The 26,491-nt window shown below is 38.8% G+C and overlaps 1 protein-coding gene across 1 annotated transcript in view; it reads right to left on the reverse strand.

Annotated features, from left to right (window-relative positions):
- LOC135703914 (U8-agatoxin-Ao1a-like) overlaps positions 1-26,491 on the reverse strand; it is a 91,876-nt gene that overhangs the window by 14,955 nt on the left and 50,430 nt on the right. Inside the window, exon 2 of the mRNA XM_065225283.1 lies at positions 9,771-9,846. Coding sequence (XP_065081355.1) covers positions 9,771-9,846 — 76 coding nt within the window. The remainder of the gene's footprint in view (positions 1-9,770; positions 9,847-26,491) is intronic.

A 26,491-nucleotide genomic window follows, 5' to 3' on the forward strand; every position in this document is an offset into this window, starting at 1 on the left:
CTTCCATACAGAATCAAAACAAACATAGTGTAGTACTAGAATTTCGACTAGAATAGGGTACTTTAATCGATTTGCTTGGGACCAATAGGCTATACAAGTAGTGAATCAATTTAAAATCGTTAGTTTCCACCGGTTGTCGATCGGATTTATGTCAATGTTGTTCGTTTGTCAACTTGTCACTCCCAACACAGTTTACCCATTTTTGGGTAGGTTCAATTTTACGGATCTGGGTGGATTCTACCCAAATTTGGGTAGTTTTGAAATAGCGTGTGGTGCAGGTATAAAAGGGAGATTTTTGCGGTGTCCAAATATCCTACAATACTGTGGACCCCCACTAATCTGAATGACACTTCGTGCATATTAACGGGGTTTATTTTTATTTTGAACTTCTTGTAACCCTATGACCATTAGAAATTTGAGTTTCTGGTAGTCTTATTTGCGGTTTTGTTTTGGTTCTGCTTGCCATTTTGCATCGTTTCATTCCGCTTTATTATTTATTACGCGGAAGCGGAACGGCAGCGCGAAAAGCGGAATAGCCCAATATGAATAAGCCTACTTGTCGGATTGAAAACTATTCAGAACAAAATTTACTCTGGCTAGGCATCTTGATGTCATTTGTGACAACTGCCAAACTGCTCATAAAGACGATAATGAAAAAAAAACTGAAAATGTTCATGCATTTCCAAATGGTTTCCTACCATTCCCATATATTCGAAAGTGACTGGCCCTCTGGATAAGGATGATGTCAAAAACAACAAAACATTATTAATTGAGTACACCTTTCGCGTCACTAGAGCCGCTAGTGTCGGGAAAAATCGTGTCTTGGGGATAATAGAAGAGTGAACCATATTGTTAATTTATAATATTTGACTATAGTTTAAGAATCCTCGGCTCTGTAAAGTTAATTCGGTTGAGCCTTATAAAAAAAATTAATAAAAAAAAGGTGCCAGCAGAACGATGGGCAACCAAGTGGTACTTTTTTTTTCAATCTGTTTATTTCTAAGGCTCATATGTCTAGAAAGACTCAACGGAGCCAAGTATCATAAAAAAAAACAATTCAAATATTTTTGTCTCGTTCATTTTGCTGCACTAGGTACAAAGCATCCACTTTCTGCTTGTAATCCTCGATCAAAGCACGTTTCTGCTGTTCATCTTCAATCCACTCAAACGACGGGATCTTGTATGGTCGCTGCGTGTAGGGACAAATATAACTCACGGTGGTCAGGCTGCAATTATCACTGGAAGTTGGTTCGTTCGTGTTAACTTTTTTCGTATGGTTGATTGTTGTTTCCGATTCGACGGACCTTTGTCGCTTGTTCATCACTGCTCTATTGTTTATGTGTAGATCTGCATCAGTTGCCGGTTTAGGAAGAGAAGGCCACTGCTTATCTTTAGCTGCGTCCGCAAGCTTGCTATTGCCGTTGGTCTTCGTGTTGTTGTTGATGTTACTGTTGCTGTGATTTTTATCGCTGCTGGTGTCATTTTTCCCCATCTCCGATTGAGAATTCTGTTTTTTGCTGCTGCTACCGCTGTTGCCACTTCGGAGCAACGTGGTTTCGGGTGAGATTTTCGGTCACAGTGACGGCAAGTTTTGACTTGGTTTTTGTATGACACCAAAGTCATTTCGTCGTCCACAGTAATGTAAGAGGGAATCGGATGATTAAGCTTCATCCTTACGACGCGAACTCCATTAATGAAGCCTGGAAAGTAGCTTTTCCAAACTTCACTTCTGATTGCAATTATCTCACCATACTGGCGCATATGGTCAACGATAACCACATTATCCATATCCGACGGGAGATCGTGAATCCGTACGTCAACAGCACTGCTCTCGACGTAGATGGGTAATGGAAACTTTTTCCCCTTACTTTCAATATGTTTCAAATGATGGGCTGAAGCAATGGTGTCGGCCACGTCCTTGTCTCGCATACCCAGGTACACAACGTTCTTTACGTTGTGAGGTTGGATACATGTCACAAGCAACATATCACAACAAATGTCACTATTAATAACTTTTTTATTGTTAAAAAGTCACTATTTGGTCAATATTTTCGTTATTTAAGCCACTAAAGTAACTACTATTACATCACATACCCACTTCCAGCCCTGCAAGTGTCATTTATCAGAATATTTCACCTTCTATAGAGTACACCGTATTGCAGGTGAGCTGCATTGAAAATGGGGTAGATATATTGATAATGGGGCGAAAATTTTAAAAAAATAGGGTGATAATTAAACAAATAACCAGTAATATCGGGTGATTTTTTTATACCGAAATACCGGTACTGTCATGTGAAAATACCGTTTTTTCGGTATTGGTCATTTGAAAATTGATGTAAATATATTTGTAGGCATATTTTGTAGCACTTAATGCGAGTAATGATTTTTAAATATGCTATAGCATATAGTTAACCAACCAGCAGCGGTGCCGGTGGTATAGTGGTAAGCGTGATTGCCTCTCACCCCAGCAGGTCTGGGTTCAATCCCAGTCAGCGCCACCGAGGTGTTCTTAAGCATAACAGCTCTGATCACACCTTCCTTCGGGGAAGTAAAGCCTTTGATCCCTGATTCATGAGTTGATAAGTAGGGTCCAGGTGTGGGAGCTGCCTCCCTGGCGTTAGTAGCATTGGTGCTCAGCACGGAAAACAAGATCGACGGGGTGCCCTGCGGCTTCTAAGCGGCAGTCTAAGTTACCTGACAGAGAGCTGGTGTTCTACAAGACCGAAGCCCAGCTGAGGACGTCGTAAGGATTTACCGAGAGCTGGGTTGCTACCATACGTAACCAGACTTGCATTGGTGTCAATTTACGCATCAGCGCAAGATATCAAGCTTAAGGTGTTGAGGTTTGCCTTGAACAGATCGATAATTTCATGTTGATGTTGATGTATGTTTGCAAATGCTAGATGATGGTTTTTAATTATTGTCGCTGATATAAAGGTTGAACACGAAAAAATACGGACACATTAAAAACGGTGCCACTACCCGAGCAGGAACGAATATCTCGATACCTTAAATTGGTATGGATGAGCCTAACATAAGAAGAGACATACCAAAAAAATAATACCGAAAAAATGTTCCACCAATACCATTCCAATACCAAATTTTGCAAATGCAATACCAAAAGAATACTACACAGGCATTTTTTTGCTATCCAAATATAATTGTTTGTCATTTACAAACATTTTGCATGCAAATTTTTGGTATTTTATCTCTTGTCATGCTGATCAACAGTAAATGTTGGTATCAGATCAGAATTAGGTAGGAAATTTATTAATTATTTTCTCCCGCTCGGAAAAAGCATTTTTTCAGATTTTTTTTTCAAAATTTCACTGAATCAATCTAAGAGTGTAAAGAATCACAGTAGGCATTAGTTGTCAGGATAAGTTCATTTGTTTATATCATGCCTTAACCAGGGCAAGCACGTCGTGATTCAATCCTGCACGCTCGAAACGACCTCGGTTGACAAGAAGCGTGCCATGGAAGAATGTAAAATCAAAAAGAAGTCGAAATTCCCCAAAAAATTCCTTGTCTGGTAAGCAATCTGTAGTTTGGGGTTGAAAAGCGAAACTTTCGTTACTTCTGGAACCATGACCCAGCAAATTTACCAGGAGGAGTGACTACGGAAGAGACTACTGCCTTTTTTGCATAATACCTAATACCTAATACCATAGCTGTTACATTGGACTATGAAAAATAAAACGCATTTTTAAACCCCACCAAGATTTTCGTGTCCGGATTTTTTTGTATTCAAACTTTATTGTCTGGTCCGGCAGATTTGTTGACTTTTAGATTCTAAATCAATAGAATAACTTTTTCAAAGGAAACCGGTTTCCATATAACCTTGTCGCTTTTATTTCCATTGGCTTTAATTCTCACCAATGCTGTAAAAGAAATCGTTGAACATGTTGCTGACTTGCATGTCATGAGATCCCTCTTTATCTTCGATTTTCAACGAAACTGCACAGCGCTATGACTTTGCGCCCCAAAAGTTCATCCATCAATTGCTAAGATCTTGGGAATAGTCACTTTTGCTTCGGTCTTTTATTTGTTGTAGCCTCTTTGACTAGGAGATCTTGGATATAAAAGGTTCTCTCTCTCTCTCATCATTTTCCATACATCCAAGGTCATCCATGGGCAGCAGACTGATGCAAATTTTGAAATTTTCGCTCATGTTCAAAAGCTTCCAAAACTGGTCTTCATTATACTCCCAAAATTTGAACTCATTTGGTATGAAACTGACATGGCAGAAACCATTTAAAGTTTAAATGGAAATTACTATCGGAAAACCTAACTTTTTGTTTATTATCTTCAAGTAATTTGCCATGTTACACTATTAAGTAGTTCTATAACTATTCTTATTGGAAATTATCTCAGCTACAACTTTGCAGATGATCAGTTTTTAGCCAAAGGTCGGTTTGAATAGCTATCAATTGTTTAAGAGATTGATAATCTTTTCGCATGATCAAGCAGCTGTTTTGTGAGCAACACTGTATTCTGCAGTGTGACATAGTAGCCATGACATGACATGATTTTAGTGCTCTATTCTATCCATCAGAAACACCAATGTTGCCTGCTGAACAGCTGATTGAGCATAGTCATAAGACATTAGTGACTTGAATCATCAATAACTTTTGTTCCTTACATTTTAACAAAAAGTGGACCTCAACAAAGTTGTAGCTGAGAAAATTTCCAACTCCGTAGCATCTATGGGGGCGTCGGAGGGTCACCGACCTCCCGTTAAGTAGATTTTACATCAACAATATCTTTCCTTTCCCCGTAACGGAGAAGATGGGCGTGGCCGGCAATGGTAATTGTCATGCTTTTCTTGTTCTGAACGTTGATTGGAGAGCTGTTCACTCCCAAATAATTTTCCTTAAGCAATCAGAATGATAACGTTAAAGTAGATACATGACAGTTGCCAGTAAGCAATCTACTAATTACTCCGTTACAAACGCAACGCAATACAACGTACCTTATCATTAACAGTGAGTCACTCAGTACTAGTACTTAGAGCGATGGAAAAACGTTCATTCAATTGATTATGGCTGATGATTCGCTTCGTTAATAGTTGAGTTTATTTTTCTGAAGATACTATAATATTAAAGATGTCACTATCATGGAATGATCACTGGCGTCTGTTTGGATGGTTTCGTTGGTATTTGAGCAGGCCATTTCTGCACTGAGATTATTAATCAAACAAATTTCATAGAAATATCGTATGATTTTTTGCGACAAGATTTTATGTTGAATTTCATACGACCGAACTATGAAGAACTGTCAGTTTTTTGTCAATCAGCCATCGTATGATTTTTCATGCAAATAACTATGAATCTCAATCTAAACGAACAATAGCTATCATAGGATATTACGAACAATTTCATTTGTCATTTCGTATGAAACTCATAAAGGATATGGATGAAAAATATAGTTTGAGTTAATTAATTACTTTATTAGTGATGGTGACGACTAGTACTTGAGTGATTTGCTTAGTTTAACGGCTTTCTAAGTCTTAATCTCACTCTAACGACAACGATTTAATCTGCCCGACGTTTCGGCCATAGACAATGAACTAAAACCTATGACTGAAGCGTCGGGCATATTAAATCGTAGTCTTTAGAGTGATATTAAGACTGAGAAAGCCGTTAAACCAAGCAATTATTTATTATATTTATTATATTATATATATTAAATTAAGACTCCGAGGCAGCTCGTGTTTTCTGTAACTGTGGTAACTGTCGTCGACCCTGATGCTATTGGGAAAGGTGGAGCTGCAGCAATAGATACAGTTTTGCTAGCTGGAGTAGCAGCTTTAAACGGTTTTCCAGTTCGTCAATTTGTGGTAGCTGAGGATTGAAAATGAAACCGATTAGTTTAAATTTTTTAAGAAATTTTGTTGTTTGTTTTGCCCTACATTTTCCAAGGACTTCAGTGTCTTTCTTTTCTGCAGCACTTTAGCGTAATTTTCTGTCAACCCTGTTTGCTAGAACACAGCTGGAATAGAAGATCTCAGTTGAATTATTGAAGCTGTGGCAGGAAGAAAAGCTGATTTGGATATTGATGGTGGTTCCAATTTCTTTAAACAAAAATTGTAAAGTTAGGTTAGGTTTTCTTTATTAGGGAGGCTTTTAGCTCGGGGCTGGATTACCTTCAGTACTGTGAAAAATAACGAGCCAACTGAAAACTTTATACTTACGATTTTGCGAGTAGTTTTGTTTGTACTCGTGTCCGATTCCTGTTCAAAAAAATTGACTGTTGTATTAAATTATCAACACAAAAACAAAACATATATCTGACACTTACCCGTCCACAGCAGCTTGCTTAACTGTCTACAAATGTAAATAAGTTTTAAACTACAATGAAACAATATGAATTAAATTTACTTACAGGTTTACGGAGCCTTGCGCCACGTCTTGAAGCTGGATCCGCCATCTTGTGTTTTGTTGTTGTTTTGATTTGCACTGTTTAAATAAATTTCATACGATCATCGTATGATTTTTTGCCGTAAGCGGAACCAAAATAATTCATACGATGTGTTTATGAAATTTTAATGTTTTTCGTATACCTTTTGTTGTATCAAATTATGAATGCTATAGATGGAGTATGAAAACATAAGATAATTATGAAATTGATTCAGGCTCGTATTTGCATACGTTCATACGATGTAGTTTATGAAATTTGTAGGAATAATTATCTCAGTGTGTACTGAAAACTACGTGTTCAAGTATCTTGCCTCTCAAAGCACGTGTGACTTTGACAACCTTATTTGATGGACGATTGATAGGAACATTCATATCTCCATCCAAAAATACACACTTGTACTTTGCAATACTAGTAAATTTTTACTCGAGCTTGTTTTAAAACTTGGAGAAGCGATAACTAGGTAGACGATAAACACCAATCATGTTAAATCGTTTGTAATTGGTGGTTGCTTAAACATCGATACAATGAAACATTCGTTAACCTAATTGGAAATTATACTAACAGCCATGTCTTGTCGGCATGAAAACACGATTTTGTATCCGTTTATTTTGAACAATTCAGTACACCCTTCTCTCATATCTATCATGTTGCCATATCTATCCAAAAATTCATTGACAATATCGATCAAGGCAGGCCTTAGCTTTGTTTTATTTCCTTCATATTCTATAGGGAAAATGAAAGTGTCGGCCAAATCTTTAGCTATTATTGTCAGGGCATAAACAAACCCAAGCAACATTTCAGGTTTAATAAGGGTCTCCAAGTCCACTATAAGCCTTATATTTAAACCACTTCAAATCCATAACAAAACCGAATGCTAGTTGGGGAAGTACTTGAGCGCTCGATGTTGACCATTCGAAGCTCTGAAATATGATGCAAAAAATAAGCGCTCAAGAACTCCCTCCTGACGATAATAGGGAAAGGTATCCAGCTTTCCACGCTCGGTAATGGCGGGTTTTAAATACAGGGCTGTAGCAAGATCTTCAAAATTTGATACACGAAATCCGCGATTTCTTATAAAGAAATCCGCGACTTCAAATACCAATACGCGACTAATGTTTTCATTACTTAAAAATACATTTTATTTCAAGCTCATAGCATATTAGCTGTTTACCTGCTCTCAACTTAGTGTTTTTGAAGCGATTCCACATTTTAATTGAGAGCTTTCTATGTGTGTACAATCATACATCCAAGTAAGTCGAGAAGTCGAGAAATGTTCCACCCCGGAAAATCGAAATCGGAATCGAACCCAGCTTCCTCCAGCATAGACTTGTTTCGTAGCAGCACCATTACCGACTGAGCTAAGTCAGTATCGTGTGTACCCTTCAGTTATTTATGTTCTTGGTAGTATAAGTTCTGACTACTTAGTGAAAATAGTATAACATATTATAAAATTCTAAGGAATAAAGCGACATAGGTTTTCTGAATCTTTATTTTCAAACATGTATGCATTTAAATAAATTTAATTTGAAGTTTTCATTTTGAGGAAAAATAATACTGAAAAATTCATAAGAGTTTTAAAGAAATTTTTAAGGTAATTCCAACGAAAATTGAATTCTGAATTCCAAGGATAGTTCTAATAAAACGTTGAACGAGTATTCTAACGATGTTTCGGTGATAATTTTAACAAATTTAAAAGAAATTTCCTAGGAAATTATGAGGAGAATTTCAAAGAATTAATAGGAATTCTGAGATGAACTTCTTATGGTAATTCCATGGGAATTTCAGAAGAATACAACGTGCATAAAACAGCAAAAAAAAGGCTATCTTCCATTTAATTCCACTTAATTAATTTTGGTATACATGACAGATACGTATATCGATTACAATGTGTAGTCTTCATCAGTGTCATTCCCACTAAAGAACTTATCAAAATCTAACCCCCTTAAGTACTCATCCCCTAGGTATAAAAGTCAAGATCACAGGTATAAAAATTAAACTACAATGTGTTGCATCGGAACCTACCTAACTAATAAAAACCAAAGATTTAAGTAAACTAAAGGAGAAAAATCTACCTTTGGGATTTTCCTTATTAGAGAGTTGATTGGTTTGGGAAAAAATTTAAATCTCGAGGTTTAGATTTTTAAAGATTTCATGCTTAGTAAATTGTATGATCCAGGATTTAGAAATATCTTCATGGTTTAAGGTGTTTCATTTAAAGTTAAATATGCCGGATATTCCAAAACTATAAAAAAATATTTAAAACGCCGAACTTGAAATAATTCAAATAGCTGAGACTTCATTCTTTTAATTCTGGGATTTTGGAATTCTGAAAAGTTCCTATACGTAACCAACGAATTTTGATTAGCATATTTTCTGGTTTTCTCGATTTTTGCCTGTAATTTTGGAATTTTTTCTGGTTGTGCGATAAACATTAAAATTAAATATAAAGCCGACAGTTGCAAGATCACTAGGTTATGTGGGTCATTACAAAGACAGCAGCATTTTTCTTGGGTCTAATTTGGACTTGTTTTTTCAAGATCTTATTAGAATATACTCAAACATTCCCTTTTGAATCTTTTCCCAGCATTTGTTTCAGACTTCTTTTAAAATACGATTGAGATTCTCTGCGAGAGTCCCTAAAACAAATATTTATAGCAGTTTAGAAATTCTCTGTAGATCCATAAAAAAACGTTTAATTTATCTTTAGATTTTCTTTGAATTTTAAAGCATTTTGTAGGAATTGAAGATTCCTGCTATAATTTTATTCAAAAATCACTCTAATTCTCTTTTGACTTCCCAAACATTTACCTTCAGAATTGTCTTTCAATTGTATTCAGAATTATCTTGGACCTCTTTAAATTATTCTGCTATTTTGCTTCCTTCCAGTTTCCTTAAAATTTTCTAGAAATTCGTTTCGTGATGCTTTTGGAATTATATTCGGAATTTTCTATTAATTATCATCAAGATTTTTTGGTATTTTTCACATCCAGCATCTTCAATGTTTTCTTTAAAATTCAATGCACTTTACATCGGAAATTGGCATAGGGCAAAATATCAATTTGAAATATTGCTGAATGACCAAATTCTAAAAAATAAGACGGGAAACTAATGGAAACTATGCAGCAAAAATAGAAAGTTATTCTTTTGGTAAAGGTTTGCTGTGTTTTATTAGCTTTTTTTTAAATTGTGGCATGAAAATTTGTTCGTATGATAAGGTTTATTTATTTCCCCGGTTACATTTCAAATTCCCGGTTATATCCCGGTTTTCCTGGTTCGCTGGCAACCCGCGCTTCAATTTGATGTTTTAATCACTTAACATAAACAATCACGTTCACAGTTTTGCTACTTACTTGGAAGCACCTTGTTGTAGCATATTGTCCAGTAAACTGTCATCTGACATAGCCTTTTCCGAGTCTTCATTGTCATCTGAAAGCAAAATTGAAAATATAAAAATAAATTATGCACTCGTCACTGCAGCTGAGACTTGAAACAAAACAATCTGTAGGGGAGGGTGGGGGTTAATTGATCCGGGTGGAGACATGGCTACAAAATGGTGAGTTGACAACCTGGAAGGAGCGGAATACCTAGCCCTGGTCCTCACAAGTTCCTACTTCACGCCTCCTCGAGTCATATGATAACAAAAGACTACCAGCTGAAACATGGACACAGCTGGTTGGCGTAGCCTGGGCAATGTTGCCAGTCCGGCAATAGCAAAGTGAAGAGGTGCGACGCGAACACTGGCGTGGTAACCATAGTACGGTGATAGAGGAAATGCTTCACCAAACCTGAGCGTCTACTCACCATGGAGGTGCGGCTCAAAACGGCGTCTGTTCTCCATGTTAGGAGCGGCTGATCACCGTCCTAGTGCCAGCGTGGGACTCTAAACAGAGCTGTGCACGATGGTCCCCCGGCGAGACAGGGGGTTGGGGCAGGCCCAACAAGCCGCCCTGGAAAAAAAAACAAAGTTGCAAATACCGAAGAAAGAAATACGGATCGGAACAATCGGCACAGACCTACGCGACGAAATAAGGACTACGATTGGAAACTCGGAACATGGAACTGCAAATCGCTCGGCTTCCCGGGTTGCGATAGGTTAATCTATGACGAACTTCAACCACGCAACTTCGAAGTCGTAGCACTGCAGGAACTTTGCTGGACGGGACAAAAGGTATGGAAAAGCGGGCATCGAGCGGCTACTTTCTACCAGAGCTGTGGCACCACCAACGAGCTGGGAACCGGCTTTGTAGTGCTGGGTAAGATGCGCCAACGCGTGATTGGTTGGCAGCCGATCAACGCGAGGATGTGCAAGTTGAGGATTAAGGGCCGTTTCTTCAACTACAGCATCATCAACGTGCACTGCCCACACGAAGGGAGACCCGACGACGAGAAAGAAGCGTTCTATGCGCAGCTGGAGCAGGTGTACGACGGCTGTTCGCAACGGGACGTCAAAATCGTCATCGGCGACATGAACGCTCAGGTAGGACGGGAGGCAATGTATAGACCGGCAATCGGGCCAAACAGCCTGCATGCCGTATCGAACGACAACGGCCAACGATGCGTGAACTTTGCAGCCTCCCGGGGTATGGTAGTTCGAAGTACCTTTTTCCCCCGCAAGGATATCCACAAAGCCACCTGGAGATCACCTGACCAACACACAGAAAACCAAATCGATCACGTTCTAATCGACGGGAAATTCTTCTCCGACATTATCAACGTCCGCACGTACCGCAGTGCGAACATAGATTCGGACCACTACCTAGTTGCAGTATGCATGCGCTCAAAACTCTCGACGGTGCATAACACACGTCGAAGTCGAACGCCACGACCCAACATTGAGCAACTACGGGACACCGGAGTTGCCCAGGACTACGCGCAGCAGCTGGAAGTTGCACTACCCACGGAAGAGCAGCTTGGCGCAGCTTGGCGCAGCTTCTCTTGAAGATGGCTGGAGGGACATCCGTTCAGCCATAGGTAGTACTGCTGTAGCGGCACTAGGTACTGCAATCCCGGACCGAAGAAATGACTGGTTTGACGGCGAATGCAAACTGTTAGTAGAGGAGAAGAATGCAGCACGGGCGAGAATGCTGCAACACCGCACGAGATTGAATGTGGAGCGATACAGACAAGCGCGGAACAGACAAAACTCGGTTTTCCGAAGGAAGAAGCGTCAGCAGGAAGATCGAGATCGCGAGGCGATGGAAAATCTGTACCGCGTAAACGACACACGGAAGTTCTACGAGAAGCTAAATAGTTCGCGCAAAGGCTACGTGCCGCAAGCCGATATGTGCAAGGACGGTAACCTTCTCACGAACGAGTGTGAGGTGATTGAGAGGTGGAAGCAGTACTATGACGAGCACCTCAACGGTGAAGCAGCAGAAAACGAAGGTGGCACGGCAACAGACCTTGGAGCACGCGCAGAAGACGACAGGCTACCGGCCCCTGATCTTCAAGAAGTTGAGGAGGAGATCGGTCGGCTGAAGAACAACAAAGCAACTGGTGTAGATCCACTACCAAGTGAGCTATTGAAATACGGTGGTGAAGCACTGGCTAGAGCGCTGCACTGGGTAATTGCCAAGATTTGGGAGGAGGAGATATTACCGGAGGAGTGGATGGAAGGTGTCGTATGCCCAATCTACAAAAAGGGCGACAAGTTGGATTGCTGCAACTACCGCGCGATCACACTGCTGAGCGCCGCCTACAAGGTACTCTCCCAAATTCTATGCCGCCGTCTGTCACCATATGCAAGAGAGTTCGTGGGGCAATACCAGGCGGGATTCATGGGTGCCCGCGCTACCACGGACCAAATTTTCGCGATTCGGCAGGTTCTGCAGAAATGCCGCGAATACAACGTGCCCACACATCATTTGTTCATCGATTTCAAATCCGCATACGACACAATCGATCGAGATCAGCTATGGCAGATTATGCACGAGTACGGATTTCCGGATAAACTGACGCGATTGGTCAAGGCGACGATGGATCGAGTGACGTGCGTTGTTCGAGTATCGGGGACACTCTCGAGTCCCTTTGAATCTCGAAGGGGGTTACGGCAGGGTGATGGACTTTCGTGTCTGCTGTTCAACATCGCGTTAGAAGGTGTGATCAGAAGAGCTGGGATAGACACGAGTGGCACGATATTCAGGAAGTCCATCCAGCTCCTTGGTTTCGCCGATGACATTGACATTATGGCACGGAACTTTGAGATGATGGCGGAAACGTACATCAGACTGAAGGCTGAAGCTAGACGGATTGGACTTGCCATCAACGCATCAAAGACAAAATATATGAAAGCAAGAGGTTCTAGGGAAGACAATGTTAGCCTCCCACCCCGAGTTCAGATTGACGGTGACGAAATCGAGGTGGTCGATGAGTTCGTGTATTTGGGCTCACTGGTGACCGCCGAAAATGATACCAGCAGAGAAATTCAAAGACGCATTATGGCAGGGAATCGTGCCTACTTTGGACTCCGGAGGACGCTCCGGTCGAATAAAATTCGCCGCCGCACGAAGTTGACTGTCTACAAGACGCTGATTAGACCGGTGGTCCTTTACGGCCACGAGACCTGGACTATGCTCGTGGAGGACCAACGCGCCCTTGGTGTTTTCGAACGGAAGGTGTTGCGTACCATCTACGGTGGAGTGCAGATGGATGACGGAACGTGGAGGAGGCGAATGAACCATGAATTGCACCAGCTGCTGGGAGAACCATCCATCGTCCACATTGCAAAAATTGGGCGACTACGGTGGGCTGGGCACGTCGTAAGAATGCCGCACGACGACCCAGTGAAAATGGTTCTAGAAAGCGACCCAACAGGAACAAGAAGAAGAGGCGCGCAGCGGGCAAGGTGGATCGACCAAGTAGAAGGTGACCTGCGGACCCTTCGCAGACTACGAGGCTGGCGAACTGTGGCCATGGATCGAGTAGAGTGGAGACGACTTCTTCGGACAGCAGAGGACAACAAGGCCTTAGCCTGATTGTGTCTGTGTGTCGGAGACATGGTCCGTGGCAATTATTTTCATGATGATGCGCTCGATGTGTTATGTATTCTACACTTACTATTCATTATTTCAATAAGAATATATCTGAAATATCTTTACTTTGTTTACAAAAAAACTATTCGTTGTTTTAACGGGTTAAAGGCTTTTCGAGTCTCGTGGAAAAATGTTCGGTCTATCAATGTCAAAAATGCTTTACGTATGGTTAATATCATACCTTCCAACAGGTAATCATGAATTAATTAAATATTTAATTTTATAGAATTCAAAAGAAAAAAAGGAGAAGGGTCTGAACGGGAGCTTGACGTAGGACCGCTAGGGCACGGAACAAATGTGAAGAAAATCTAGTTCTTTTAATTGATCGATCATCTATTATCTTAACTCTTTCCGTTTTTGATTTGAAACAGTGAAAAAATTATAACTTTTTATTTGTACTTTAGATAATGCTTGACATTACACTTTTTCAATAGTTCCTTGTTGAAAATCATCAGTTGAAAGTATTTATTTTTGATGCGTAGACATATTTCTGATCGATTGGTGATAAAATTATTGAAATATATCCAGGGGCAGCTGAGTTATTAATGTTCAAAATCTTTCATAATTTTGTTTCATGGTCCATTTTCGGTTTTCACAAAGTGTACCCCAGTATAGAAATTAAAGACGTAGTCCTATGTCAAAATTCACCTAGTGGGGAGACTTGCTACGACCTAGGTAGGGAGACTTGAATCAAAGCCATAACTCGGGACTTTCAGAACAAACTTAGATTATGCCATTGTGGTCCAAGGCACCCATTATGACTGCAAAAAGGGGAATGCACAAAAATGCTATTTTTCATTGTTGTGGAATTTGCTGTCAAATGATGGATTTTTGGAAGTAATATAGGCAGGGTCAAATATCACCCTAGGTGGTTAGATCCAGTTTTCAACTTTTTTTTAAAGCATAAAATTACTGCTATGAAACTATTGCTGTGCAAAAATCAAGTGAAATATAAGGGATCAAGTCTCCCTATGGTGCGGATACCTGGTCCGTTTTCCACAATTCAGAAAAATGGTTTAAACATCTTTAAACATAATATTCATCTACTGATATGATCCTTGAACTGTGACTTAGTAACCATTCGTTGATGTGATTGGCAAAAGGGTTGAATTTGAACAAAACTGGCTGAGATATCGAAGAAAATTAAAAAGAGGGATTGAGCATTCCCATAATTCCCTAAGTGCCGTCAACGTTCCTCAGAAATCTCAATGGGCAGACAAATTGGAAATGATGTCATTAGATTAGGATTAAGAGAAATACTTCTGCTGCGAACCAATCAACTCTTGAAAGTTTTAAATCGGGTTAAATCCCATTCACCTTTCTTGGGAAATTTGTTTTTTTTTCGCAACGGAGAGATTTCACCAACCTAGCAGAAAGTGCAGTAAATTACAGGACATCCAAAGGAAGTTGATTACGATGGATACTTTTGAAGTGGGATCCAACTTTATCCAGTTACCTGTAGCTCAAAGGGATTTCCCAGCAATCAACCGCCCGCTCCGCTCATAGTAGGTAGGTGGTGGAAGCAGCAGATTCGATAAGAAAAGTTTCCCAGTTTGCACAACAAACAAAAGATCACGTGTTGCTAGCCACCTGTTGCATCTCGTTACACTTTGGGTGTAGGATTTCCTTCAATTTATTCCATCGTACCTTCGGTGCTGCTTCCGGAAATTATTCCCCATCGCAGAGATGCACTGCCCGCTCAGTCGCCGGTTTGCACCGTACCTTTATAAGTCCCCAATAATTAAACTATGATACCCATCAGGAAGTGGTACTCCGGTCTGAAGGCTCAAGTGGAATGATATAAATAAATAAGACAAGCAACAGGAAAACTTTCTTTTTTGTGCTGCTATCTCATATTCCGTCCGGCCGGGGCTTCCTGATGGTCGTACCAACGGCCGACGGCTAAGGGACAAGACGTGCACGACTAACCAACGCAACGCTTGGGGAGTCCAAATGAGAAAAGTAAACACCATTACCAGAGGGAACGAGGGATACCACAGCTTTGGAATATTCCTTGGCTAGCGGTGGAGGCGACCTAATGAAGACGAGAACACAAGCCGCTCTATAAGGGAGTGCATCTATTACTGTTGTAAACAATATGTCGGATGGTGTTTACCGAAGAGCTTTGGGGGATAAAATAGTGGTTTCCTATTGTGGTGAAACAGGTAGATGCTTTCCGGATGGTCTGATGCAATTGCAATTGGGGCCTCCCCGTAGACTAGCCAGTTGCAGTGAAGGTACGGTAGACTATGGTGAAGACGGCGGGTTCAATTTCAAATGTTCCTGTTGGATATTATCTCGACTTTCCTGGACATTGACAAAGATAAAAATTATAAACCGTGGGCGGTCAATCATGCTCATGCATGCTCATATACAAAGATAAAAATTATAAGACGTGGACAACTCTCAACTAATCGTTACTGTGCGAGCGCTTAAAAAATCATTACCTACGTTGAGGGCTGGCGTAAAGCTCAGTATGGACAGAGCAGAGAAGAAAAAATGCAACTCAAACAGTGAATCGTTTGAAACTACTGAAGCTTAATAAACTTTTCATGAAATGATTTAAATTTTAAAATGTAGTGCTGCTCAAACACTTGAGTGACACCAGTTCCGTTTGGTTTATATCTGAGCCACATAAAGGTTGAACACGAAAAAAATCGAACACGAAAATCTTGTTGGGTTTTAAAAATGCGTTTTATTTTTCATAGTTCAATGTAACAGCTATACATAATAGGATGGGCCATCATGATCATTTTTTCAGAACAATATTTTTTTGGTTCCATTTGGGGTTTTAAACAACTGTGCCAAATTTGGGGACGATTGGTTTGAAATTCGTATGGGAATTAGTATGAGAAAACCTACTTTTTTGCATCTTTATTACTAGGGACCACAAACTGCTCAAACTACGCATCTAAATGCGTTAAAGTATAGCTCAGGAAGTGCCTAACAACTTTGCTCAAGCGCTCAAGGATGTATTGTGCTAGAATACCCCTAAAAAAAAGTTATAGCTGTTCAAAGATCAATGTTTCGAATTAAATGCCAAAAATCCCTCTTTCTGCCAACACTGCCGGTGTACCAATGAAAGTCAGAATCCAAACTGAAATAATTTTGAAGTTAATCGGTTTGGTATGTTCAGATGAAATATTCAAAAGTAGTCGGAGGGGGGACATCATATCAACAGAAGTAAAGTTTCAAACTGGAATAACTTCGGAGTTTCGTATCTCATCGATTTAGTATGTTCAGATGAATTATACAAAAACAATTTTTCAATCTCATAGGCGTATTAAGAGATGACGGGGGCTAACTAAACCCCCAGCCCCCTCACTCATATAAATGGAAGTAAAGCTTCAAACTGCAATAACTTCGGTGTTTCTGATCTTGTCAAGTTGGTATGTTCAGATGTAGTCAAAAACATGTACTCCATTTAATAGGCGTTGTTAGATATGGGAGGGGGGGGGGGTATTCTTTCCGGCCCTCAAGTACTGAGAGTACCTTCTAACTTTCGTATGAACAAATAAAATTGACTATAAGTCGTTAACCGTAATCCAAAAATAAATTTGATGTTAAATCATCACTATGGCCCGGTGGTCGGAGGTGAGGCCAACAACTCATTGCTCTATTCATACTGCATTGGACATCCCTTATCCAACATGTATGATGTAGAACACATACGAGCTGTATTTGTTCACATCGACCGATACTGAGTGGTTGCGGTACAAGCACATATCGTCGGTAATAGACGATTGGTGTGTATTAGAGAACGCTTGCGCAAAAAGACTAGGGAGGGAAACGGATTCGACACTACAACAATTTTCGTTTTAAAAACTGCACATAGTAAGCCCTCCCCCCTCTAACAACGCTTATGAGATTGAGCAAATATTTTTCAATAATTCATTCTGAACATACCAAATCGATGAGATAAGAAACTCCGAAGTTATTTCAGTTTGAAAAAATTGATATGAGATAGAGCTATTGTTTTTAATATTTTTTTTTTTTTAATTCTTTATTTAAGAGATTTTTAGCCTTAGGCTAGTTCATCTCTAACATTGTTTTTGAATAATTCATCTGAACATACCAAATCGGTAAGATAAGAAACTCCGATATTATTTAATTTTGGAATCTGACTCCCATTGGTACACCGGCAGTGTTGGCAGAAAAAGGGATTTTTTGAGTTTAATTGAAACCACAAATATTTGAATAGTTATAACTTTTTTTAGATACATTCTAGCACCGTACTTTCTTTGGCAAAGTTGTTATGAATTTTCATACTTATTTGCACGGTTCATGCAAAATTGTGGTCTCTACACGGTTAGAAAAAAATACCCAAAATTAAGTTCCTTTCACTCATCTCGGCACTATAGTGCAGGAACCCAAAAGTAGGTTAAGCGGGTCAAAGTAATTTTCATTTACTTGTGTGCAGTTCGTATGGAATTTTCCACTAGCCTTCTAACCAAAAGTAAGTTAGTTGTACCCAACAGTTGGTAATATGATTATACTCAACGCTACTCAATGCAAAAAAGTTGGTTTTCCCATGCTAATTTCCATACAAATTTCAAACGCAATGCGGAAAGCCGAGTTACAACCAATCGTCCCCAAATTTTGGACAGTTGTTTGTGACTCCAAATGGAACCAAAAAAGGGTTGTACTCGACTGGTGAGGTAAAGTTTGCGTTTTTCCGTAGAACGATGGCCCACTCTAATACATAAGCAGATATTATACTTATTGTAAGACAATTATTTCAGTCTTCCTTCTTACCATAGGCCATTGCTCGAACTTTTCTTCGTACACGGCCCATCATCATTTGCACGAGCCATGTTCCCACATGTTTGGCTGCCAAAATCCATTTCCGCTTGAAATCCTTCAGGTCAATTTCAATTTCACCCTTTTTCTTCAGCGTGTGCTTCACAATTGACCAGTATTTCTCAATTAGCCTTAGTTCCGCAGTATTGGCCGGATTCATCTCCTTGGGAACCATTGTGACACCATTTTCGCTGTACCACTGTTTGGCGGAATTTGAGTGATGACAGCTTGCCAAGTCCGGCTAGAAAAGGCAACCCACCGCATGCTGCTCCAGAAAAGGCAGTAGTCTCTTCCATAGGCTCTCCTCCCGACAAATTTGCTGGTTCATAGTCCCAAAAGTAACGAAAGTTTCGCTTTTCAGCCTACAACTGCAGATTGCTGACAAGGAACATTAAAAAATTTTAACGAATTTCGAATTTCTTTTTGTTTTTACATTCTTCCGGGGCACTCTTCCGGTCAACCGAGATATAAAATTCCTGCCCAGGAATTTGATCGAAATCTGCCAGGAGCGGATAGACCGGCGTTTTGGTTTCGAGCGCGGTGAAGCCATGATGTAAACAAATGAACTTATTCTGACAACCAATGTCTACTGTGATTATATACACTCTTAGCTTGATACAGTGAAATTTTGAAAATGTTTACTCAAAAAATGCCTTAATGGCAGAACACTATTGACTTTTTATCTTGATCGGGTATTTGGCTTCGGTGATATGAACAAAAAAGTGAAAATTCGAGATCAAACTTGGCAACCCTAATAAATTTGTTATGGTTATTTTGCTTAACCACGTATTTGGGGTATCATCCAAACCATTGTGGAAGAATTCGACTATTTGTGTTATTGTTCGTTTATGGTATTTGTTTAATAGGAACTTTCTCAGTTTACTTGGAAATGGCTGAGCTGATTTGAGTGCAGTCGGTTCTGATTGGTTAATAATCTCACATATACATATTGAACATTAACAGGCTCTTCAGAGCGTTTGCAGAACAACTTTTTGCATGCATTGAAAAACATAAACGAGCCTAAATTGAGTCGAATTCGATTGAAAATTTGCAAAAGTGGAGTTACTTGGTGGGTGGGTAACTTTTCCTCGATTTTCCACGAAAATCTTCTTGAATATGAGAAAAATCGAGAGTCAGTCATTCTATTGGTTTACTACTAAATTTTCGTTGATTTTACCTGGAAAAGCGAGGAAAATGTTAGCCATTCACTGAGTAACTTCACTTTTTGCAATATTGAGTCGAATTCGACTCAGCCATTGAGTTATTCTCATTTGCCGTGCTCAACAAAGAGCGTGTACACTTTTCCCATTTCCGATGCACATTCGTCTTCTCCAAGATTTACCAATAGTGTTAAGGAGGTGTGTTACACATTTGTTTATGCCGACAAAAATGGAGCAATTATTTCTGTGACCGCCGAATAAGCGCAATCAACTCTCCAAAACAACATTTCAAATTACACTCGTAGCCGTTATCAAGGTGGAGTTTAGTTAATAAGGTGTAGTTTTGTTTGCGGGAGTTTGTGAGGCTATGATAGTCCTTGTTGCATTCCTTAAGACCGTCTTGATTAAACTCATTCATAATTATTTTTGAAATAGAAGGGACTTGGTTACCTAAATAGCAAAAATGTTCGCTTACTGAGCAGCAGATCGTAGGTTCAATCCCAGGCTCCATGATTTAAAATTCTGAAAATATCGTCTTCGATGAGACTAATACCGACAATAAAAGATAACAGCAGCTTGGCCAGGGCCTGGTGGCCTAATGGTAACCATTTTTGCTTACTGGGTAGAAAATCGTAGGTTCAGTCTCAAGTTCCTTTACAACCTTTGCATCGACATGATTTAACAAATCTTTTACCAAGACGAATTTTCACCTATTACCTACCCTCATCCCTTCCTATGATGCTGAGGACTTCTCGGCTTCCAGTAAAGCTAGTAACAGGCCAACAATTTTCTTCCCTCTTCCTAAATGACCTGCATTCGGACGTGACTGGCGCCTGTATTGCTCAAAACACACTTAAAACAAAACTAACTCAGAGAGGCAGTCTCGTTTTCTCAGTTGTGAGTCACTCTCACTTATTCGCATGGTGTAATTACTTAAAGCGTAGGTCACTCAGCGCATGAGTAACCAACGGTTTTAAAAAATTGCTCCATACGAATGAGTATAAGAGACTCATTCTCTGAGTACGATTAGATTTCAGTTTATATTAGATCACTAGCATTTTCACATTGAGAATGACCGCTACTAGCAAGCGCCATCTATTGGTTTTTTTTTTTGTGCAATTACAGCTGATCTTTGGAATCACGGGTGGTCTATCATACTCAAGCCCAGTGTTGGCAAAACCAGCAATCAATTGATTTTTTTTCCGCTCTCATGCGCTCGCAATATCACGTGTGATATTGGAACAAAATATCATGCTTAATATTGATTTAACAAGCTCTTTTGCAAGCTCTGACTCGACACAAAAATGATTCCATTGCACATCGTTTTCTTAGAAAAAGAAAGTATAGTTTGCTATCTCTTTTTACTCTTCACCGATGGCAGACACGAAGTGACTGCTGCCAGCCGTTATGGAAGTTTCGGTTGCATTCGGGTGTAAAGCAAAAATCATGAAACTCAACCTCACCACAGTTTGATGAGATTTGCAGCTGCTGAGTTTTGTTAGCTTGATGCGATATCACAGCTTGCAAAAACAACCGCAGTTGTTTGCTTGTTGATTTTTGTTTACGAAAATCAAGCGTGATCTATGGCGTTTTGGTGAGATTTGATTTTTTATATTTTCCCAACACTGCTCAAGCCCATCCTCATATGATCCACCGTGTGGTTTAGAAGATTGGAACCGCAGATTTTGTTCAAATAGTTCTTAGACTACAATTAACTAGTCCTGAAGATATCACGTCCTTTTCATAAATGTGATATAATTCGGGCGTTAATAGAATATTGCCAGTAAAAAGGTTCAATTAATGTTCTTACAATTGTGTTGTTGACTTAATACAGCCCAACGGTCGCTAATTCAAATACATTACATATGAAAAACAATGCATCTTAGGGTCGATATGACTCGAAATGCACTTTTGAAATGTCATATGTCAACATTAATAATAACATGAACCATCATAACATAAACAGATACATTCAAAGTGATTTGTTATGCCGCGGACACACTTGGATGACAAACTATGAGCATGAGCATTATTTGTATAATAATTATGAGCACTACACAACAACTATACAAAAACTATACAAATGTGACCATGGATGTGCTCATAATTTATTATACAAATAATGCTCTTGTTCATAATTTGTCATACAAGTGTATCCACGGCATTACTTCATACGTGAAGTTAACGATTTTCAGAGTTGGGAGGAAATGCTATACTAATATCAACATGAAGCTTTAGTGCGACAATTTATTAGCTAGATAAAGTTCTGAAGTAGATAGATGGATAGTTCCGCTAGAGTATGGCAGTGTGAAAATTGAACAGAAGTTGAAATTGAGCGAAGGGCCATTTATGCGACAATGCTAATCAAATGCGTATTGTTATACCTGACTTACACTTTGATGGGTGAGAGGATTTTAGGTATTTCCTCAAATCGACAGGCAAAAGAGTGTGCGCTTATCACTACCTAAAGCCCCACGTGGCCGAGAGCATTTCCAGGCAGTGGTGTTATAATGCAACTCTTCTTTACCGAACTATTGTTTTGCTTCTCTCGTCATCTCATCACATTCAATCAAAGTGTTTTGTTACTTCATACGTGCAGTATACGACTTTCAGAGTTGGATGTGGTAGATCATACACCGGTAACGCACCACAAAAAGGAGATCCACCCGCGTTACAAGGATTTATAATTAAATTAATAATGGATATTGAGCCAGTAATCCGTTTAAAAAAAACATAAGAGGTTTCAATCAAACCTAAACAGCAACACCCTTTCTTTAATAAACTTTTGATCTCTTGTAAAATACTTAAATACATTAATTTATAAACGTTTCTTTTTGCGGCGTTATTCTGAATGCCACTACAGTAACCAAATAAAGAAACATCCTTCAGACTGAAGTTTTCCCCCATGCAATCAATATATTCAAAAGAGGATAAGATTATCATCAAGTTTTCATTCTTCTTTCACCCACGCAGTTTTCTATTCAGATTGGAAAAAATGAATGGAGCCATGGTGCCATTCACAAGGACCGATTATTTAATAATCATTTTTCAGTCTACCGCAATCATTTTCGATTTTTCCGCGACCCTGCCAACGCGAAATTGTTGCCGAAGGCGTTGGTTTAGTCCTGTGTTACATTCTCTCTAGGAATTGACTTGCCATTCAAAGGAAATCCTTACTTTAATCGCTCTGTCGGCGGTGGCTTTGGTTCGATCGATTTGTTGAGAAGGATTAGGTACCTAAGCGACTTACCGGAGGAGAATGAAAATATGGAACTTTATCAACTTTTCAACACACCTTATCCGTGTCACCCCGACCGACCACTGCGACCGGATGCTACAGCATAAAGAAATCAATCTAGATTTGATCGTCATTTGAAAGCTTTTTTCAACAATCCAGAACCTTTCAATTTATTAATAGCAATAAGGCAACCAAGCTTCATTGGAACGTTTGCGGAGACCAAAGTCCCTAAATTTAGCCCAAATTGATTGAACATAATCTTATTGAAATTCATTGACTGTTTGCCTTCGGGCTTTCCCACTTAAATAGGGGTGATGGTGGTGAAATGACAAAGAAAATAACACAATTTCGCATTTAATTCGCCGCCCTCCCACGGCGCGGAAAGGTCTGCTGATTTTCTGGCAGGAAAGCTATAAAGTGGCTTGAATCATGTCCAAAATCCTGCCAACAACCAATCGAGCACGCAGTCCTCCCACAGAGAGCAGCGTGTGATGGGAAAATAGACAAATTGCCGATTATTTCCGCCATCAAGTGAAATGCAAATTATTTCCGACTTGTTTTTCACAAATCATGCCCGGAGAGAAGTATGTAAATGATGCATTAGTGAGCTGGTCGCAAACAGTAATTGGAATCTGATCATAAACATTTCAAAGTGAATTATCAAAACATTTGACGAGCATTAACAGGATGTGTAAATGCTCAAGCCCATTAGTGCTCGTCAAATGTCGCCAAAATTTCGTCAGCCGTTGATTTTTGGTCTCTAATCATCGTACCCCTTCCATAAATGAGCCGTTCCAGGAAAAATAGTGAAAACAAATTGATCGTCCTTCTTCGATTTATATGAAACATTCCGTAATTGTTTGCTATGGGTAAAGATTCTCATTTTTGCTAAAATTCAGCCATTTTGGATCTTGCAAAATTTTCAACATGGCGTCTTTGAAATTTTTCAAAAATTATAGTACGGAAACGCTTCTGGTCAAAATGACGTCAAAAACAATGTTGTAGAGAAAAAATGTGTCTCTCTGAGAAAAATAAACAAAATATTGTTTTTTATTTATTTCATGAAAAAAAATTTAAAAAAATTTAAGAAGAAGAAATGGCTCCAATGTTAACCAATGGATCTAAGATTGGGCCCATCGCTAAAAATCTGATATTTATCATTTTTTTTTAGATAGACGCGTCATTGGGACGGTACTTATAGATATTTTTTGGTCACTATTGAAAATTTAGTCGATTGCTGAATTAATGTATGGGCCCAAATTAGGGGCATTTAGGCCAAAATTACATCCATTTCCCCTTTTTCAAAAAAAAATCCCAGGTTTTCAACTTTTTTTCAATTTATCAAAAATGTAAATTTTTCGAATAGACACTTGGAAACTGACAAAAAATCGTAGATCAAGAAAATTTATTATAAACTTTTTGTGCATACAATTGCTTGTGTATTTTTTTCACGGAAAATGATTTAAAATTACTCAAACATTGTTTTCTGAGTATAACTTACATGAAAAAAAATGTTTTATAAAAAAAATGTTCTACGAGTTTTTACAATTTTTAGTGTCCATAATTTTAAACATTTTAAACGTTAAAAGTTTTTTTTTTACACAAAAATTAAAAAAAAAAACGACATGGACATTTTGGGACATTAAAGATTTTATTATTTTTAAAAACATTTTTTTTTTTTAATTTCAAAAAGCTTTTTTTTTCAGAAGAACATTGTTTTGCTTGAACCTGAAAAGATATTAAACAGCGCTACTGTCGTGCCTCTGCTCATTACCGCTTTGGACGGCGTGGCACTTGGTCCTGCAGCAAGCAGGAGCAAGTCAGCGGATAAGGGTGGATCACGGCGTGATCACCTTCTCACAACCAGCGATGGGTTGTAATGAAACTAGGTTCCCGTTTAACTAAAATGAAACGCGGAAAAGTTTTATATGCAACGCCATTGAGCTGAATGGGTTACAAGGCCAAATTTAGGAAAGAGATAGATTGTAGTAAAAGTATTAATTTTTGAACCATGAGTTTGAAAATGAAAAGTTAAGATCTGAGCTTGAAAACTACTAGGGATTTCTTTTGAACTTGGATGAACTCACAGGATAAAAATAGTATTCTTGAAGAATTCTGAAGAGACTAGAAAGCAATTCTGAAAATAAATTCAAAAGGTTTGTGAGTAAAGCTTTAGAAAAATTCTAGAAGATTATTATGATCACTATTCTGAATTCAAATAAGTAAAATTTAATGGTGATTCTGACGAGACTTCCAAGGAGATTGTGAGGAAATGTTAAGGGGAATTTCAAAAAATCTCTGAGAAGAACTCAAAGAGAATTCAGAGCAGCATTCTCAAAAACATCCAAAACTATACAACTCCAAGTGAATCCTGTCAGGATTTTCAAACCAATGCCGGCAAAAACTTTTAAGTAATTCTGACATACATGTCAAGAGAATTGGATTATTTGATTGCGAAAAACATACCCTTTTATATACATCATCTGAAAGAGCTTCGTTTTCTGAGTACAAGGATATTTGCATCGATTTTATTAACATAAAGTTCAGTTTTCAAATCAAGATTCATTTTTTTTTTTTTTTTTATAGTAAATATATTAGTTGACAGCTCGCTCTCATACGTCCGTCCGAGGGGCGCTAAGATAGTGTTTTTTGCTAATGTAGTAGCACTTATATAAAATAGTTACAGTGCACCAAAATTGACGAATTTTTTTATCTCATCCCACCTCAATATACCTAAACAACCCAATTGTGATAAGAATTCGAAAGGAATCTGAAAGTTAAGTTGATTCGGTTCCAAATGAATTCTAGGACTGTAATAGCGTCAAGGTGAGGTTATTTAGCTGTAGTTTTGAGTTGAATTTCATGGAAGTTCAAACTCACAACACCTGAGGGTGGTGTCATGGGAGTATTGAGGAGAATTTAACAGAATTAAAAAAATATTTATAATGGATTGTTGGGAAATTCGAACGGAATTTTAAGACAAATTTGGCATTTGCATGAAAAATTCGTGAAGAAATTCTGAAAAAAAATCTGTGCATGGTAAAGAAAAAAGTTTGAAGAGAATTCCAGGGAAATTCTGACCAATCCAGAGTTCTGAATGATCTAAAATTCAAGGGAATCTCAATTTGATAATAGTTTCAAAGGAATTCTAATGTGATTTCTAATTCGGAGGATAGTTTCTTGCCAATCTCGAAGAAGATTCCAAAAGATCAAAGAGCTTCTGGAAACATTCCAAGGATACTTTTGAAAAAAAGCTCATTGAAATGAAAAAACAATTTTACGAAAATTTTAAAGAGTATTTCAACCGAATTTAAACAGAATACTTAGGGAATAGTGATGTGTTTTCCTAGACAATCAACAGGAAAATGCAAAGTTAATTCAGGGGATAATGATTATTATGAAATTACAAAACACATTAAGACTCTATGCATACATTCGGGTACACATTCCACAGACTGAAAGCATTCCGTGGGCCGCACAACTCACTTGGCGGGCCGAATGTGGCACACAGACCGTTGGATATGCACCACTGCTCTATTGGTTTGAGCCAACTAAGGACCAAAACGAGAGAAAATTAAATACATAGGGGAAATGGATGTAATGTCGGCCTAAATGCCCCAAATTTTGGCCCATACATAAATTCAGCAATCGACTAAATTTTCAACAGTTACCAAAAATATTTATTAGTACATACCGTCTTAATGATGCGTCCATGTAGATAAAATTGATAAATAGCAGATTTTTAGCGATGGGCCCAATCTTAGATCCATATGCCAACATTAGAGCCATTTCCCCTATTTATTTAGTTTGCTGCGGTTTGAAGACAGCTTAAAATCGGGCTC

The sequence above is a fragment of the Ochlerotatus camptorhynchus genome, unplaced genomic scaffold (genome assembly GCF_037179485.1).
Source record: "Ochlerotatus camptorhynchus isolate MF236.1 unplaced genomic scaffold, CSIRO-AGI_Acam_v1.1 ptg000222l, whole genome shotgun sequence".
In the NCBI taxonomy this organism is placed as follows: domain Eukaryota; kingdom Metazoa; phylum Arthropoda; class Insecta; order Diptera; family Culicidae; genus Ochlerotatus; species Ochlerotatus camptorhynchus.